This window comes from Monodon monoceros, unplaced genomic scaffold, assembly GCF_005190385.1.
Source record: "Monodon monoceros isolate NGI ecotype Baffin Bay Population unplaced genomic scaffold, NGI_Narwhal_1 Super_Scaffold_12, whole genome shotgun sequence".
In the NCBI taxonomy this organism is placed as follows: domain Eukaryota; kingdom Metazoa; phylum Chordata; class Mammalia; order Artiodactyla; family Monodontidae; genus Monodon; species Monodon monoceros.
In genome coordinates, this window is record NW_021703768.1 from 99,604,045 (window position 1) to 99,621,743 (window position 17,699).

General features: G+C 33.8%; 1 protein-coding gene across 2 annotated transcripts in view; it reads left to right on the top strand.

The window, feature by feature from the left end:
* The window catches only part of PRR16 (proline rich 16), a 170,894-nt gene that overhangs the window by 102,662 nt on the left and 50,533 nt on the right, over nucleotides 1-17,699 (top strand). Inside the window, exon 2 of one of the 2 annotated variants that reach the window (XM_029217483.1) lies at nucleotides 16,210-16,307. The exons of the other annotated variant lie outside the window; for it this stretch is intronic. Coding sequence (XP_029073316.1) covers nucleotides 16,296-16,307 — 12 coding nt within the window. The 5' untranslated portion in view covers nucleotides 16,210-16,295. The remainder of the gene's footprint in view (nucleotides 1-16,209; nucleotides 16,308-17,699) is intronic. 2 annotated transcript variants of the gene reach the window in all.

Below are 17,699 nucleotides of genomic sequence, written 5' to 3' on the forward strand. Positions count from 1 at the left end.
CATATTAGTTCAGTTTTGAGAAAATAAAATAGGAACAAAGAAATAATAACACTGTTTTCTTCCAGATAACTTTTAGTTGTGTGAGTTTCTTCTATTTCGAAACACTGACCTCTGTTATTTTTGGGAAACACCATTTCATGATCACTGTTCCCTGGAACACTCTCAAATCATTTTATACAAGTCAATGAAACATTAAAGAACACACAGATGTTTGCTTTGGTTAGTAATGTTTGATATGCCTTCTGCCTCCTTTAGTACTGAACTTCTCATAAGGGAGGTAAAGAAGGATGCAGAAGGAGGAATGACAGGCAGAAACCGCAGAGTAAGAGGTCTCATCTGTTGAGTGATGGCCATGTAGTAAGCACTATGCCAAGAGCTTTATTACTGTTGTCTCACTTAATTTTCCAGCAATTGGAGATGGAGATGCTATTGTTATGCTAATTTGTATAGATTTGGAAAACTAGGAAGTTGCCAACTTACATAAATTCACACTGGCAGAAAGTGGCTAAGGTGTAATTTAAACCCAGTTTTTGTGGAATTCAGAAACCAAACTCTTAATTGGTACACCAACTTGTGAATGAAGAAAAGAGATAGAATGAAGAGAAAGGGGAAAGAGAGGATAAGAAGAAAAAAAACTGAGTAAAAAATATTTCATTGTAAAAGGTATATTTTTCATTATAAAATATTTGGTAAAATAACAGAAAATATGAAAAAAGTCAGCTGGACAGCCACAACCCAAGGATCCTCTTTTATATTTCCTCTCAGTTACTATGCTATACATAAATTTGCTTCATTGTGTTCCTATTGTATATGTGCTTTAGTTATTTTATTCCTCACTAAACATTATACCATCAGTATTTTCTGAGTTACTATAAATCTTTGTGAACACTTTTATGTTGTATAATATTACAACATAAAATGAGCCATAAAATAATTATGTTTCTATTTGAAAACATTTAGTTGTTCTCTGTGATACACACTACAAATATGAACACCAGTATCCATACAGCTTCTTCCCAGTTTCGGATTAGTCTCCTACCTCTGAATAACTATTTTATATGAAACTTCTAAAATGGTTGATTCTTGACAATTTTTATTTTAGGGATGGCATGTTAACTAGCCTCTCATATATAGTATTGCTACAAATGAAAATAAATTTTGAAAACCATTAACATCTAAACCTTTTCACTCTTACATAGTAATTTTTCTTGTGTGAAATTGTATGTCATTGATTTTTAAGATAAAGCATCTAGATGTTATTTTTCCTAGAATCTTAGAATACTGATGAGATCCTTTTCTACAACTATAATACCTGTTTTTTAAAACTTCTTCCTTAGCCTTTGCAAGTAAGTATTTTATCAATACAGATTAGGAATATTCAAATGGAGATTTACTCTTTCACAGAGTAGGCACTGTGTTCATAAGCTTTTTATTTTATGCCATTTCTTATTACCTTCAGATTACTTAGGCTTCCATTATCATATTACTCAAATGTAAATCCCAAACCTGACTTGGTTCTCAAAATCATCTATGGAGTTTTGAGTCCAGAGTAATTGCCAAAGCACACTATTTTTTTTTTTTTTTTTGCCTTGTATCTCTTCACCTCTTTACATTTGAGAGAAAGGGCTACAGTTTTCCTGGGAAAAGATTGTTCACTGAACTTCTATCCTAGCAATGAAGTTCTAGTTTTTAAAATTGTGTTTCTTGTTCTAATTGTACCATCAATCATAACTTGACTTCCTAAATTTCCATGTATTCTGTCAAAATTAATAAATTCTATATGGAATGTTGGAAGAGGCTTATTTTTCTAGTTTTATGGCTGCGTTTTAAATAGTAGGCATCCCTTGAATTTGAATATGTTTACTGTCAATAAATTATTTGATGGTTTAATGTCCTGGCCTTCTCTAACTGCAGATAATCACATATAATGAATATTAAGTAATTGGTTGGACACAATGATTCAGTGAGGAAAAAACCTGCTCAGTAAAAGCTTTAATACAAATGTGAAGCAAAGATGTAAATATAATAATTGTAGGTATACTCTGACCTATTAAGTGCTTATATTTTCAATTAATACAGCAACCTTAGGGGCTAGGTACAATTATCATCCCCATTTTATAGATGGGAAAGCTGAATCATATAAGAAAAGGCAAATAATTCAGGAAAGAAATGGACTTATTTTTACTTCAGGAGTATGCTATTTAGCAGATAAGAGTGAGATCTCCCAGTTAGCCGTTTGCAGAATATTTGTAGATGTGTTTATTGGTGGGTGACTAGGCAATGATCAACAGGTTTCAGATGGCCATAGGTTTAAGAAGTGGTGAGGAGGGAATTCTAAGAGTGAAACTGAGTGAACAAAATGTGTTTCAGAGGAGTATTTGGATGGAATCAGGGGTTTACAGTGTTGTGCATTTTCTGCCAAAAATATTCATGTTTCATCAAAAATGAAAAGAAATTAAAAAGAAATAAACAATGAGAACAAAACTATGTTCTTCAAACCCTGTTGGAGAAATATAGTTGAAAACATAGATGGGGAAATATTGTGGAGGGCTTTAAAAAACGATCTGGAGTCTTTTATCAAACAGCTAAGATATTAAGTACAGTACATTCTGAATGATTTTCTTATTTCTTCCATAATGGTAATATATGGTATGGGAATATGAAGTTCAGAATGGTTATTTCCAGATAGTCTCTCAATAAAAAAATGCCCAAAGAGTGTGAGAGATCTAAGATTGCCTTAAATCTAATTGTAAATTGACATTCCAAAGGCCAGGCATCCTGCCAAATCAATTTTCATTGTCTATTGCTGCATAACAAATCTTTCTAAAACTGGATGGCTTAAAACAGCCATCCTTATCCATGATCTCTTGCGGTTTCTATGGGTCTCAGCTGGAAGACTCACACATTGGAGGTTGGGATTATCTATAGTCTCATTCACTCACAGAGCTGGTGCTGGGAGCCTGCTATAGTTATTGGTTGGTATGCCCACATGGGGCCTCTTCATTTAGGCCCCAGATTCCTTATGACAGGGTGGCTGGGTTCCAAGAGCAAGTGTCTCAAGTCAGAGGGTGAGACCATCTGAGGTCATTTTCCTTTTTATTACCCAGCCTCAGAAGTCATTGAGCACCTCTTCCGCTGCATGTTATTGATTGAGGCATTTACTAAGGTCCACCCAGGTTTAAGGAGGGGGAAACACAGACCTTACATTTCACTGGAGGATTGCCATCACCTTTTAATAGAAGTGTGCAGGAAGGGATGTGTGTTCGTCTGTGTGTGTATCACCATGCTTAGAAAACACAATCTGCCATTCCATCTGAGGGTTCTAAAAATTGCCAGGGCCTGGCACACCAGGTAGGAAGCAATGAGTCACACTTGTCTCCTGAAGATATTTTATTAAGCATTACAGGGACTGGCCAACTGACACAAGGGGAGACTTTACTTTGTTTTTCTTTAGCCTGCACATTTTGGTGAGTGTTTGTTCTGAGAAAATGGGATTTTACTTTGTGGAACATGACTGGAATCAGGTCTAAAAATAAAATAACTGTCAAGGATGAAATAACTGTCAAGAATGGCATTACAGTTGTCTGTAAATCTTATGAGATTTGGGCATGTTGAACTGCCAAGGCTAAAGATTAGTTGCCTGGCAGAAAGACAACTCTGGAGGTTGGTGGATGCTTTAGAATGAAGTTATTCGTTGTTCAAATGGAAACTACCTCTTAAGTGCTGGGCACCCTGTCTGGAGGCTATCCACTAGTTACCTAATATTAGGGAGGATTCTCAGACTCGTTGGCACAGCAGCTGTAATCAATTTAGGCATTTAACCCAGGCATTCCAGGGATTTGCTGGAAGTTTCAAAGGTTATCCTGACTTTGGTTATTGGTTTAACTGGATGCATTCAATATCTGTTATGGACCAAGCACTGTATGCCACGATGAAAGTACAGAAACGAAGAGTCCCCTCTGTCCTGTACTGTGTCTACCAAAAGAAAAAGACATGCCAATAGGTCTTCACTACAGGATGGAGGTGCCCTGATAACAAAGTAAAAGAAAGGGAGGTCTGTGGGGCAGAGATCATTTCCATCATGATCCGGGCAGAGAGGGGGCTGAAACATGTCCTGCTGGAATCCAAGCCCCTGGCCTTTCCACCCCACCAGATTGGTCTATTGTTGTCCTCAGTCTCTCAAAAGTTTGCTCTAAAATAAAACAATGATGCAGTTACCTTTTTGCCATGGAAAATGAAAGGTTAAATTGCTGAAACAGTTTAAAAATCAATGGACTCTGCAATGCTAAATAAGAACAAGACAGATAAGTCGATTTCACTTCTGCGCTTGATGGAAATATATTTTCTTATTGATAGGGGCCTAATTTTTTACTATTTAAATTTTAAGTCAATAGAATAGCAGCACACATCACTACACAACAGAATTAAGAACACTTTGCTAATTTAGGGAAATGAAGAACAGGGTGTTTCTCTTTGGTTAAAAATAAAGTTTAATTTTTGTTTGTCTTCCCGATGATCTACATTTCATTGAGAATTCCAGCTACAGTTCAGGTTAGTGTTGCAAACAGAGCATATGTTTCAGCCTGAGCATAGTGTTTCAGGTACTTGTTAACACATTACCTTCAGTTCTGGGATTCCTGTCATTTTGAAGTTTACTCTCCAAGAGGAAACAAAATACAAAAATATATTTCAAATTGATTTGTACAAAATTATCTTGATTCTGAAATGTAATATGTAAAACAACTCTGGTATTAAGATATTTATCTTCCGCTCTCCTTTACTTTGTTCTTTTAAAAAATATTTGGACAATCTAGTCCTTCTCTCTATGTCTAACATAGGATCCTTATGTTATTTATATTAAAACCCAGTTCTAATAATGTTATTTTCTAAAGAGAAAAGTCCTAGTAAACAACCTGGATTAGAATCTCGGCTCTACCATTTCCTAGCTAAATTATTTAGCCTCTCTGGGATTCAGTTTTAGCCTCTGTAAAATAGGGATAATAGGAAAACCCACTTTATAGGGTTATTATAAGAATAAATAAGCTTTGTATTTTAAAAAAGAATTAAAATTAAGCTCATTTCCCTGATTTTCAAGGCCTATTACTAATTTAAAACACTTTCTGAAATGTATCTTCTGCCTTAAAAATGTATGCTCCAATTAACCTGGAACATGCCTAATTTTCTGAATGTTGGTTATTAGCTCCAACTTTCACACCTTTGCAGATGCTACTCTCTTTAATACCTCTATCTACTTTTGCCTTATCAGAATCTATTAATATTTGATGTAACATAGCCTATTCTAAGGATAATATCCACAAATTTTCAAAATATAGGAACATCCAGCACCATACAAACTTTATTGTCACTACACAGGCTTAGTCTGAGGCTATGGATTTAGAGCGGTGATCCTTAGACTAACTGGACAAAAGGCAATGAGCGTAACTGGATCTGGTTCTGAATTTGCCTACCGAAAGGTACCTTAAAACTGATAATAGTTTTCCCTTATCCATATGATAATAATTATGTCCTCTTTCTCTACTCAGAAGCATTTCTGTGATTCATAGTTGATTGATTTCTTATCTAGGATCATCAGCTAGTTCTTTTGTAAACACTTTATTGAAATATGATTGACATGTACATATTTAATGTATACAACTTGATGATTTTGGAGATATGTGTATATTTGTGGAACTGTCACCACAATTAATGCCATAAACATATCCATCATCTCCAAAAGTTTCCTCCTGCCCTTTTTATTTATTATTATTTTTTGTGTGATTAGAACACTTAATATCTACCCTTTCAGCCCATTTTTAAGAGATACCTTTACTCTCATGTTCGTTTCAGCTAGTGTTTTTGTTCCATATCTAAGACACGATTTTCAGAAAACACTTGACTGTAAGAATGTTTTCCTCTCAATAGAATATAAACAAATGATAAGTCTCTATATCAAATACTCTATTACCTTAACAAGGCCTTGTTTCCCAACCTCTCCCCAGCTGTATCCTTTGAGAGCCAGCACAGGTTCTTGATTCCTCCCCTTCACATTCTTCTCTTGCCTCTAAATGCCCATGGCAGCTTGTGCCTGTGTTACTATACTCATCTGGTCTTTTTGTGTCCTGAACTTATTCATGCACTTGACTTGTCTCACTAAGAAATAGTGAGTAGCTAGAGAGGGGTTTGCCTCATCTTCCTATTTATCACAAGTATCTTGTCAGTAGGAGTTTTTAAATAAATATTTTATTTTATACTAATTCTGTAATTATTGATAATACTTTTATGTTCATTCTATAGTGACTGATTCAGTGTTCAAGTTTTAGAAAGTTTTACTTTTTTCAGAAAACTTCAGACTTTCGAGAGGTAGCCAATATACGTAGAATTCTTAGCAGTTAAAATTGATGCTTGAACTGTTTTGGGGCGAGTTTGAAGTCAGACACATCTGTTTTCATATCAGTATGTAGCTGCTTCTAGATCTCTGACCCTCCCCAAGTTCCAGTTTATGCAATTGTAAAATGGGGAAGAATGTAATTGTAAAACGGAAAAATTGTGAAATGGTTTGGTGAAGGCAGAACAAGACCTTAACTATAAATTCAAGTTACTGGCTCATAATGAACATTCAATAAAGATTAGGTAGGGACTTCCCTGGCGACCCAGTGGTTAAGACTCACGTTCCATTGCAGGGGGTGAGGGTTTGATCCCTGGTCGGGGAACTAAGATCCTCCATGCCTCGAGGCCAAAAAACCAAAACATAAAACAAAAGCAATATTGTAACAAATTCAATAAAGACTTTAAAAATGGTTCACATCAAAAACAAATCTAAAAAAAAAATTAGGTATTATTACTATGAATAAAAATGAGTATATATATGTATGTTCATAATTATTCATCACAGTTCTGGTATATAGTAGTGCACCGTGAAGAAAGCTTCTCTGATCCCCATCTGTTGTATATATTTTGTGTTCTTTAGATTTAATCTAATAGTATTCCAAACTATTCTAATACCAATCTAATAATAGTATTGTTTGTTTCCTTTTTATGGTAAGTCCTTGATTAGCAGAGAATATATATGTGTATCCATATATTTCTCTTCCTTCACCTGTGACATTCATCGTATTAAAGACTGTATAAATATTTTTATAAACGGATATAACCCTAGATCTGTTTTTAACAAATGGATAATATATCTCTGTTTCACAGTGTTTTCAGAACTCTCTATGCATTGTAAATTATCTACACATTATAAAGTGAAGTGTAAATTGATTTTTATTTAGTTAATTTAACAAATGCAGTAATTGGTTTGGGGGGGTTTGGGGCAAAATCAAATAGTTTATTTGTTCATTTTTTGTTTGTTTTCTGAATTATGTGTATAATTACTGCCTTTTGTACCATAATCACATGCATAGTCTAAGTGTCTTGGGTATATAACTAATGTTGGTTGCTTCCAACTTTCATGATTATAGAAATTGCTATATAATATTAGAGTAAGAGTAATTTTAAAATAGTAAACTCTTAGAGATTAATAATGTTGCAAATAAAATTGCATAAAAAGGGTTTAAATTAATTATCTGGATTCTTTAAAAGAACAAAATAAAGTAAAAGTTTTAGAATGGTGTCTTCAAGAGACATGTTAAGGGCTTCCCTGGTGGCGCAGTGGTTGAGAGTCCGCCTGCTGAGGCAGGGGACACGGGTTCGTGCCCCGGTCCGGGAAGATCCCACATGCCGCGGAGCGGCTGGGCCCGTGAGCCATGGCCGCTGAGCCTGCGCATCCGGAGCCTGTGCTCCGCAACGGGAGAGGCCACAGCAGTGACAGGCCCGTGTACCGCAAAAAAAAAAAAAAAAAAGAGACATGTTAAAACATCTTTGCAAGAGTAGCTTATGTTTTCATTTGATGGGTTTAAGAGAAAAATCCTAGGATTGCTGTCATAGTCTTATTTCTTATGCAGTACAACAGCTTGAATCTTTATATGGTATTCTGGACGTCTATCACTTTCATCATCAAAATGTCTGAGAAGATAAGCTGGCATAACCATAACCATAAAACTATGTTATAGTTTCAGCATACATAATGATGAATATGTCATACTACTCTTCTATAAATTTTGGTAACAAACTTACCTCGGTTGACATCTATATGCTGCTTCCAAAACACTCTCTTTCAAACATAAATTTCAGATCAAAATACTTTACTTATTAACATGAAAAATATGCTTGTATGCCTGGGGAATGAAGTGCAGAATAACTCTTGGAGCACAGCGGTTGCTTAGTAAATGTTCTTGACTAAATTGATGGTTGATACGACCAAATTGTAAAATGCTATATTCAGGACCAGCCAGTTTGTTTTTGTTTTGTTTTGTTTTGACATATATTGCATCAACCAATATATTATATTTATATGAAGTGTTGAAGTGTTTGAATCATAGTAAATAATAATTTTTTTATCTCGTGACTTTAGGAAGACAGGCTTTTGGTAAATGATGGAATCATAATCTTTTGCAGGGGTTTATTTCAAAAGTAATTTGATATACTACTGGTCTGCACATTATGTATACTTTATTTTTCTTTGCTGCCCACTCTCTCAGTAATTCACTCTTAGGAGGACCATAATTTATTGTTTAAATGAGACAATATATCTCTACATCTTAGTTAATATTTAACTTTGGATTTTCATGATAATGGTTATTATTTTATAGGGCATGTGGATATATTTTGTTATGTTATTAATATTTTATTACTACGTTTCCCACATAATATTCCACAATCTCAATGAAAAATGCTAACTTCTAAAGATATATTACTCTGTTTTCTGGAATAGCATGAGATAATTAAAGGTAACCTCTTGAACAGTTACAAAAACCTAAGATATCTACTTTATGATTTCCTTTTAAAATTACTAACTTGAGAAATCATTTTATTCTCAAAGAGTCTTAATGTGAATACGAGATTTCCCTTTAAGAATCTTATTCTTTCACCAATTAGTGTTTATCTTTCATATAAATACTTTAAAGAGTTCTAGGTCTCTAATATTGCTTTATCTTGACAGCAGTCCTAATTCAAAGAATTTAGCTTTGCAACTTAACTCTTAATGTTTCCATCATTAAAAAAGTATTTCCTGTCAAAATGTAGTATTTTTAAGTACATTTTTTAAGTGGAAATACTCATAGTAAGGTCAAAGATTGGCAGCTATTGTGAAAATTTAAGAGGTTTCTCATCAATGTTAAGGATGGCTTTGTTCTCAAGTGTCAGCAGTTACTTGGCTTTGCTGAACTGGCCATTGAAATATAGAAAAGTCTCGTGACTTGTACTTTTATCTGCCTATCTGTCTATTTACCTGTCACATACTAGACATAACAGATATCTCACTTTTTGATCTCTTGTCTTTGTTTTTAATCCATTGGCCACTGTAACTGTTTAAAGCTATAGTCTTGATCTATGCTCATGAGATGTGAGAAGGAACCTGCTGGAGCCTTTAGGAAAGTTTCTTCTCTCTTCCTACATATGGTACCTGAACTTTATCTGGACAGTGTAGTACAAGAGTGTGAGCTCTGTATACCTGCCTGAGGGTGAAGTAAAAGCACTTGAAGTGAAGATGCATGATTTTCATTAAACTAGAGCCTGATTATGCTGAAAAGCCTAGATATTTAGCCAAATTTGATTTAAAATTTTATAAAAGTTTTATAAATAAAATATCACAAATACCATTTATATCCCCTGGATAAACCTTCTTAATCCCACTTTCCTTTTTCTTGTTCTCTGTACCTAGATATAAATGAAATCCTGAATTTGGCATTTATTATTATAATGTAAATATTTTCTGTATTTTCTCCATATGTACAAATTTATACATAATATGCATAATTTTTTGAATTCTGTCTGATTTGCAAACTATGCACTTATTGTGCAAATAATTTTTCATATAATGTTCGTTTCTTGAAACTTCTGGTTATAGTTTATATATTTTACTGCTGGAAATTATTCCATTATAGAATATAAAGGGCATTCCATTATAAAGATATATCATAGTTTATTTATATACTCACCCATTGATTGGTAGTTATAGTTTTTCAAGTTTTGTTATTAAGGATATGAAAATGTATTTAATTAATATTTTAATCACTATTTCCTCAATTACAAATATTCATTTGCCATTTGGGTTTTCTCATTTATTAAAATTTCTGTTTACATAATTTACATTTTTCTACTGGATTATTCATCTTTTTGGTATTGATTTATAGAAGATTTTTTTTACTATATTTGAGTACTAGTACTTTATAAGATACATGTTTTGAAAATATCTATTTCTATTCTTTTGGTTGTTTTGAACATTGTTTATAGTATCTCTTGTAATTTTTAGTCAAATTTATCACCATTTTACTTTACACTTTGTGCTTTTCGAGTCTTGGGTAAGAAATCCATTTATATTTCAAGGTCATAATTTTACTATTTTTTTCTAAAGTTGCTGAAGTTTTGCCTTTCATGTTTGAGAAATCAACATAGATAAATAGGTAGATAGATTAGATATAGATATAGATAGATATAGTAAGGCCCAAAGCAATGTATATCTTATCAAATTACTCCCCTCTTCTCTCTAAGTGAAATCTGAATTACTCAAAATTTTAAAAAAATGTTTTATTTGGAATTAGATACGGGTAACAGATGTGTATATACTACATTACTCATATGATTAAAAGACAGAGTAGTACAAATATTCATTTTTATTATCTGAAAATCTTTACTCCATTTTCTTTTCTGTTTCCCTGGGCTATTTCTAGAATAATGGTTTAAACTAGAGGAAGCTTCCACAGTTTCAATTCTGTTACTGTGTTCTCAGTTACATTTTTGCACTGTGCTTAGCTTTCCAAATCTCAGGCCCCACGAAGAGCTAGTCACTTTGATATTGAGGCCTGTCCTCTCCTTTGCCCAAATTCCATAAATAAGGATGTTTAGCCTCAGATAATACTTCTACAGTCTAATCCCAGATGTGCATGGCATGTATCACAAGCCCATTTTAGTACCTTGAACGGCTATGCTGCAAAGATAGGTGGAAAAGCAGTTCCTTCCCATTTAATGTATAGATTTGGAGGGGAGTAGGTTTCCTCCATTGCTGTCCATCTGTTTGCTAGTGCCAGTTGGATAAACTCCCTTGCGCTACAAAGGTAACTGGTTCGAAATTCAACTGCCTTGAAATATTCTGTTTCAGAGCTGTACTCTCCCTTTATTTAAACCCTGAATGTTTGATGTGGCAACATGAGTTTTTAGTTTTGTGGTGATGTTAACTACAGTTTATACATACCTTAAAGTGAACAAAAAAGTTTCAATACATGCATATTATTTGATTTGATTCTTTTAAAAAATATGCTATTTTGTGTTCTAAAATGCTTATAGTAAATGCAATTCTTCTATTGCATTATTCAGTGAAATATGCATGTACCATTACTTCCACACAATCTTAAATTCTTTTTAGTATGAGTATGAATGCATGTATTTTTTTAATTGAACACTGAGGTGGCATGATCATAGTTTGAACCTGAAAGCTCACATTTTCATTTTATCGAAGTGATAGATTAGTTAAAAGATCCCTCTGTACTGTTTTCTGAAACTAAATTCTTACTGAAGAAAGATATATAAGCATTGTGTATAATTTGTGAAGATTATGGGAAAAGCATCCAGTTAGCATGTCAACAGAGATTGAAGGGCATATAATGCTGTTATTTACCCATGAATTTACTCATGGGGCATGGATATAATACATCTTGCCCATGCCTAAATACAGCGAAGGAAATTAGTAATTAAGCATGAATTTTAAAACAAGGAACATATTTTGTTGTTTAATTGCTGGTTTTCTGAATAATCATAAAATGCACAATTAAAGTTAGTATTGGTATTTTCTAAATGAGAAATATTAGACCATATGGTTGGATTTTATCATTGTCTTTTTGGTAGCACTTAAGCTGAAATTGGTTTAAACCTGAAAGTTTATAAATTTATTTTTTTCTATTTTCTTCTTTCCCTTAAATCTTAGAATATCAATCTTAAATTGTCTTACGAAAATTCATGCTTTTTTTTTCAATTATTCTGTAAGCATACTACTAAACTTCATGATTTAAATCCCCAAAAGATATTTCCAAATTATTTACGTGAAAGCTATTTAGACCATGCATTTTACCTTCCATTTAGGACAAAATAAACAAACATAATCCAAAATTTGAATATTTTATTCAATTCATATGATTGCTTTATATGTATGATCTATTATTTAATTAAATTCAGCTTTTAAAATATATTTATATTGTAGGCTTTTCTGTGCAATTCCATTAAGTTCTTTGCGCAATTCCAACAGCATAGTGATATGCTGTACTTGATAAATAGTTTTTCTTTTAGGCAGTAATACATCATTTAGGTGATGGCTATCAAAAATGAGACTGAACCCTGCATTTTAAGTCTTTATATCCAGACACATGATTCATTTGAGAAATCTGGACTGAGAGTCAATAGCCCTCTGCCACTTAGCCTCAGAGGTGAGATTTAATTAAGTTTGTTCAGCAAATAAACAAATCTCCTTTAATTCTTAGATTCTGGTGGTAGGAAGATGAGTAAGAGTTTATCACTTCCCTGGAGGAACTTTTAGTGCATCCAGTTGCATACTGATTAGAATTTGAGTGGAGCTTTCCTTAGCAAAGTACTCTCACACAGGGATTGAACTGATGGGTATTTGTAGATAGTGGATTATGGGTGTATGTTTGATTCCTAGTTAAATCTGATGGTTTCATACAGAGACATCTTTTTCTTCTATAACCAGACTGTGACCCTCTACATGTGACACATTATACAAATATATGATGTTGATCATAAGGGAGACAAGATAATGTGACAAGCTCAGTGTAAAACCCATAATGATTTGTGAAAAACTTATTCAACTTACAGTCCTTATACTGTGGGCATTTTTGCATCTTGCTGGAAGGATAAGCAAATACTCCAGGCAGAGTTATCAAAACAGATTGTGGATATTGATTAATTCTGTGAAGGCCAAAAATGTAAATGCACATTTGTCAAAAATTCAGGTTTGGTACTATTTGCTCTAACAAATTCAGATCATCTTCTGTTATTTCCCAATAGCTGGATCCAAATATAAAGTTTAGACATTTTCCTTCTAGAATGGGTAATGATACTCTGGATAATTGAAATACAACTTGATGATTTACTCCAATATTTACCAGATAATTTTCAAACCTTTTCCATTTTGCTCTTAGCCTAGTCTGAGACTGTGTCTGAAATACATGAGGGGAATGAAGGAAGGACTTGTTCAGTTTGTATTTGGCAGAAGAGTTTTGTTGATGAATAAGGCCACAAGTTATGGCTGGAAGGGTTTGGTAATAGATTTTTCCAGTGTGCAAAGCCAGACAGTCTCTGCCAAACAGCAAAACAGAATCTATACTGTCAAAATGGAAAAATGGAAAAAGTGGTAGCAATTATGAAGCTGAGGAATTCTGGCAGCACACTTAGAATTTGGCACTTGTACTTCGCTGTGAGGAAGAGCATATGGGCACCAACTATTGCAGCTTGGTCTGCTGCTGTATTGCTTGGAGAATATTTGACCCAGATTAATGACAAAGCTTAGGTGCTTGGTTCAGAATTCTTCTTCTTTTTTTTTTAAATTTGTATTGGGGTAAAGTTGATTTGCAATGATGTATTAGTTTCAGGTGTACAGCAAAGTGAATCAATTATACATATACATATATCCACTCTATTTTTAGATTCTTTTCCCATATAGGCCACTATAGAGTATTGAGTAGAGTTCCCTGTGCTATACAGCAGGTTTTTAGTAGTTATCTATTTTATATATAGTAGTGTGTATATGTCAATCCCAATCTACCAGTTTATCCCTCCCTCCCCTTATCCCCTGGTGACCATAAGTTTGTTTTCAACATCCGTTACTCTACTTCTGTTTTGTAAATAAGTTCATTTTTACCCCTTTTTTTTCTTCATTCAAAGGGTTCTGAGAACTTCTATCAAAAAAGATTTTGACATGCATTGTTGCTGCAATGCTCTTCCAATTTAATAATGGAAATGATAGCAAATACTTATTATTATGTGCTTTAAAAAAGTCTTAAATCCTTTTCAGGTGTTAGCTCATTTAATTTTCACATTGACCCTATGAATCAAGTTGGTCCATGAACAACATGGGTTTGAACTGTGTGGATCCACTTATATACAGATTTTTTTTCAATAAAAATGTACTACGGTACTACATGATCTGTGGTTGGTTGAATCCACAGATTCAGAACTGAGCAGAGTGAAGACTGTAAGGTTATATGAATTTCTGACTACAAGGGGATGGATGCCCCGAACCTCCCAGTTGTTCCAGGATCAACTGTACTTTTTTTTACCTCCCTTTCAGGGATGAGAAAAAAGAGAAAGTAGGAGAGTTAAGTACCTTGCCTGGGACCACCATACTTCTACCACCATTCTCCAGTGTCCTGGTGTGAAGAATGTAACAGTAGTGTTTAACGGAAAAATCTCTATTCCTTTCTGTAGGTCCTTAAGGCTCTTTTTTTTTAGTGTTTCTTTGGGGTAAATATTTCGGGACGAGGAGGTCAGAACAGAGATGCATAATTTCCATCAGAAGTGTTAATATAGAGAGGCTAATTTTTATCACTTCTTTGCTTTTCCTCTGCAGCATTATAACTTTATGAATCTGATTTTTGACAACATCATTAGGAGTATTCATGTAGATTTAATGTGAAATGTGGTTGGAACATTTGATTGTTCTTATTTTTGACTGTTAACTTTGTTAAATGTTTGAACTGTAAAATTTTTCAATATTAAGTAACAAAAAGTGCTTGCATAATACTATTCATTAGGTTTTTTAAATTAGTGTTTTGCTTCCAAACTTTATAATTCATTATTAACCAAAATGTTTCCTATAATCCGTGTGTATGTAATAAAAATGTGGGTAGGGATTCTGGGTGGTTTTCTTTCCCCCAGCAACTAGAAGTACTCCTGGCATATAATTGGTGCTCAGTGAGTATTTCATAAATTGGCATTCATTATGAATGGATGAATGATGATGTTAAACGCCTTGAGCTTATTCATATGTATAATTTTGCTTTTTCTCTACTACATTATCAAGGTTCTTACTGATGAAGTAAATCAGTAGTAGCACAGAAAGCAGGAGGAAGCTGAGAAATGTGTGCCCTCATCTCAGCATTCCTAGTACTGACCAAGCATAGGGCTCTATAAGTAGTGACAGAATGAGTGAATGATTGTGCAAACTGAATGACTGAAACTCCTGTCCTTTTAATTATGCCTAGTTTGAATATGTCTCAAGTACAGCAACTGCAGTGTTTGGGGAACATATTACCAAAGGCTTAAGGCAGGAATGAGGGACTGCACACTTGGAGACTGAGTGTGACTCTCATGGACATGGGCTCAGTACTTAGACGTCACAGGCCCGGGGCTCTGTACTCACTGTTCTCTACTTAGAGTCCTGACAGTGTCACTGCCAAGAGATCACTTTGCCTCTGCTGAAACCAACTCTGTGACTCAGATTTAGTGTAGTCTTTCGTTCCCATTACCTACTGTAGTTTCTCTGAGGTTGGTTCAGCCCACTGACACCTCATACAACAAGCCTATGTTTCCTGAGACAAGGCATCCCTTCACATATTTAAGGATAGCTCTCTCATTTCCAGAGGCTACTGTATACCACCACACTACTGGGAGGTATTTGTGTCAGTTTTTGTGACATGGTTGACTGCCCCTTCTCTTCCTGATTGCTGTTCCCAGAGGTGGTCCTTTTTTGTCTATGTTAATGATACACTGGGCAGCAATACTAAAGCAGTATTTATTAATGAATAAGTGTTAATCTCAGGAAAGTTCCCACTGACTTGCTCTAGTATTCTGTACTCAGGAAGAATAGATGCTCAGGGACAGTTCTTGAAGACTTGATTGATTGACTTATCTATCCTGCAATTCTTATGTTTTCATTCACGTTATGTAGTCCTTCACATGCATTTCCTCCATATACATGCTTTACATGTTAACTCCTCCTCTCTTCCATTCATGTGTCCATCTCCATCAGTACAGCCTATTCCTTCATACTGACTAATGCCCCACCCCCTTCTTCATCATATCCTGCACCTGTTCAGTTCAGTGTGTTTTAGAAAGTCTAAAGTAAATATACTATTTTTAAAAGTTCTCTAATTTTTTTAACAGAAGCTCCATAACCTACTCCCACCTCCCCACATGATGAAACAGGGAAACAGTGCTGCAGGCAGACAGTGACAACAGGACACCAGGAAATGCCCGAGAAGGTCAGCTCTACTTTGACATGATGTTTACAGGAATTTAGACAACACGTAATTGCATTTCTAAGACACATGCAAGTCCATTATATATAATTTGTTATTTGGAATATACACAAAAGTTACAATTGATAATTAGATCTCTTTGAATATTAAAATTTTTAAATAATGACCATAAATAAGATGATTAACAATCAATACTAGTTATCACCATATAAATTGTCATATTTCAGTCTGTGTTGTATGTTTAAATTCCATAAAGGGAAATACGTATAATAATATCATGAAATTCAGCAATGTTTTCTTTGTTTGTAAGGCTTTAAAAATATTCTAAGGAACATTTATGGTGTTTTTAAATTGCAAAATTTAACTTCCAAGGTGTCAGAATTAACGAGTTTGTGTTAAAATATCCATGTTTTCTATGAACAAAACTAGTTGACATTTTGATAATTTATATTTATTAACTATAGGGAAGTCATGTTTCACCACTAAAAAAACAACAAAATTATATAAATGATATGATTATTAAGAATCAAATATTGAGTTAATGCTCATTTTTTTCTGAAAAGTTGATTTGTGGTGCATAAAACTCATTCATAATTTAGGGATAGTCTCGCCTACACCATATGTGACCATAAGAAGGACCATTACTTTTAACAGATGTGTATTCCTAAAGTAAAAACATGTAAAATCAAGGCATTCTTTTGTTGCAGTTGTCTGTTTTCCCACCATAAAGGCTTCCAATAAAGGTTTCATTGGTCTCAGTGTTTTTCTATGTATGAAAGAGTATGGGTTTATTGATCATTAGCCCCCTGATGCTTCTGAAGCAATAATTTAATTTCATTGATTCTATCTATATAGGGCTCTATCATTTGTGTTAATATGAAACTAAATTTTTCCACATCTAGATAAATCTGAGAGATGCTGTGATCAGTCAGCTATTTAATTCGAAGAGTGAATTTATTCTATCTAAAACCAAAAATAAAAGATATCTGGACACTGTCAAATATTGGGGATGTATTGACATATTTACAATCACTGTTTTTCTTTAAACAGTTACATACTTTTCTCATTCATTTGGGAATACTCTATTTGAAGTGAATTCCTCTGAGTAGTATTGATTTTGTACTTGAGAGCTTATTAAATAAACTTGCTATATTAGTGTACAGTGAATTCAATAATGTACTTAGTAAACTATTTTCATTTGTGGAATTGTAGCAATCATACTGTTTTTAACAGTTAGGAGCTGTGCTGTGAATTAAGTCTTTATCTTTACATGCCCTAATTGGAAAATAAGAGGAAATGTTATTTGGAATTAAGTTACACTTGTCTTCTTAATCAAATTCTACTTTAGACATAAGTAAATTAGAAAGTATAGAGCATGATGTAAATGTAAAAATA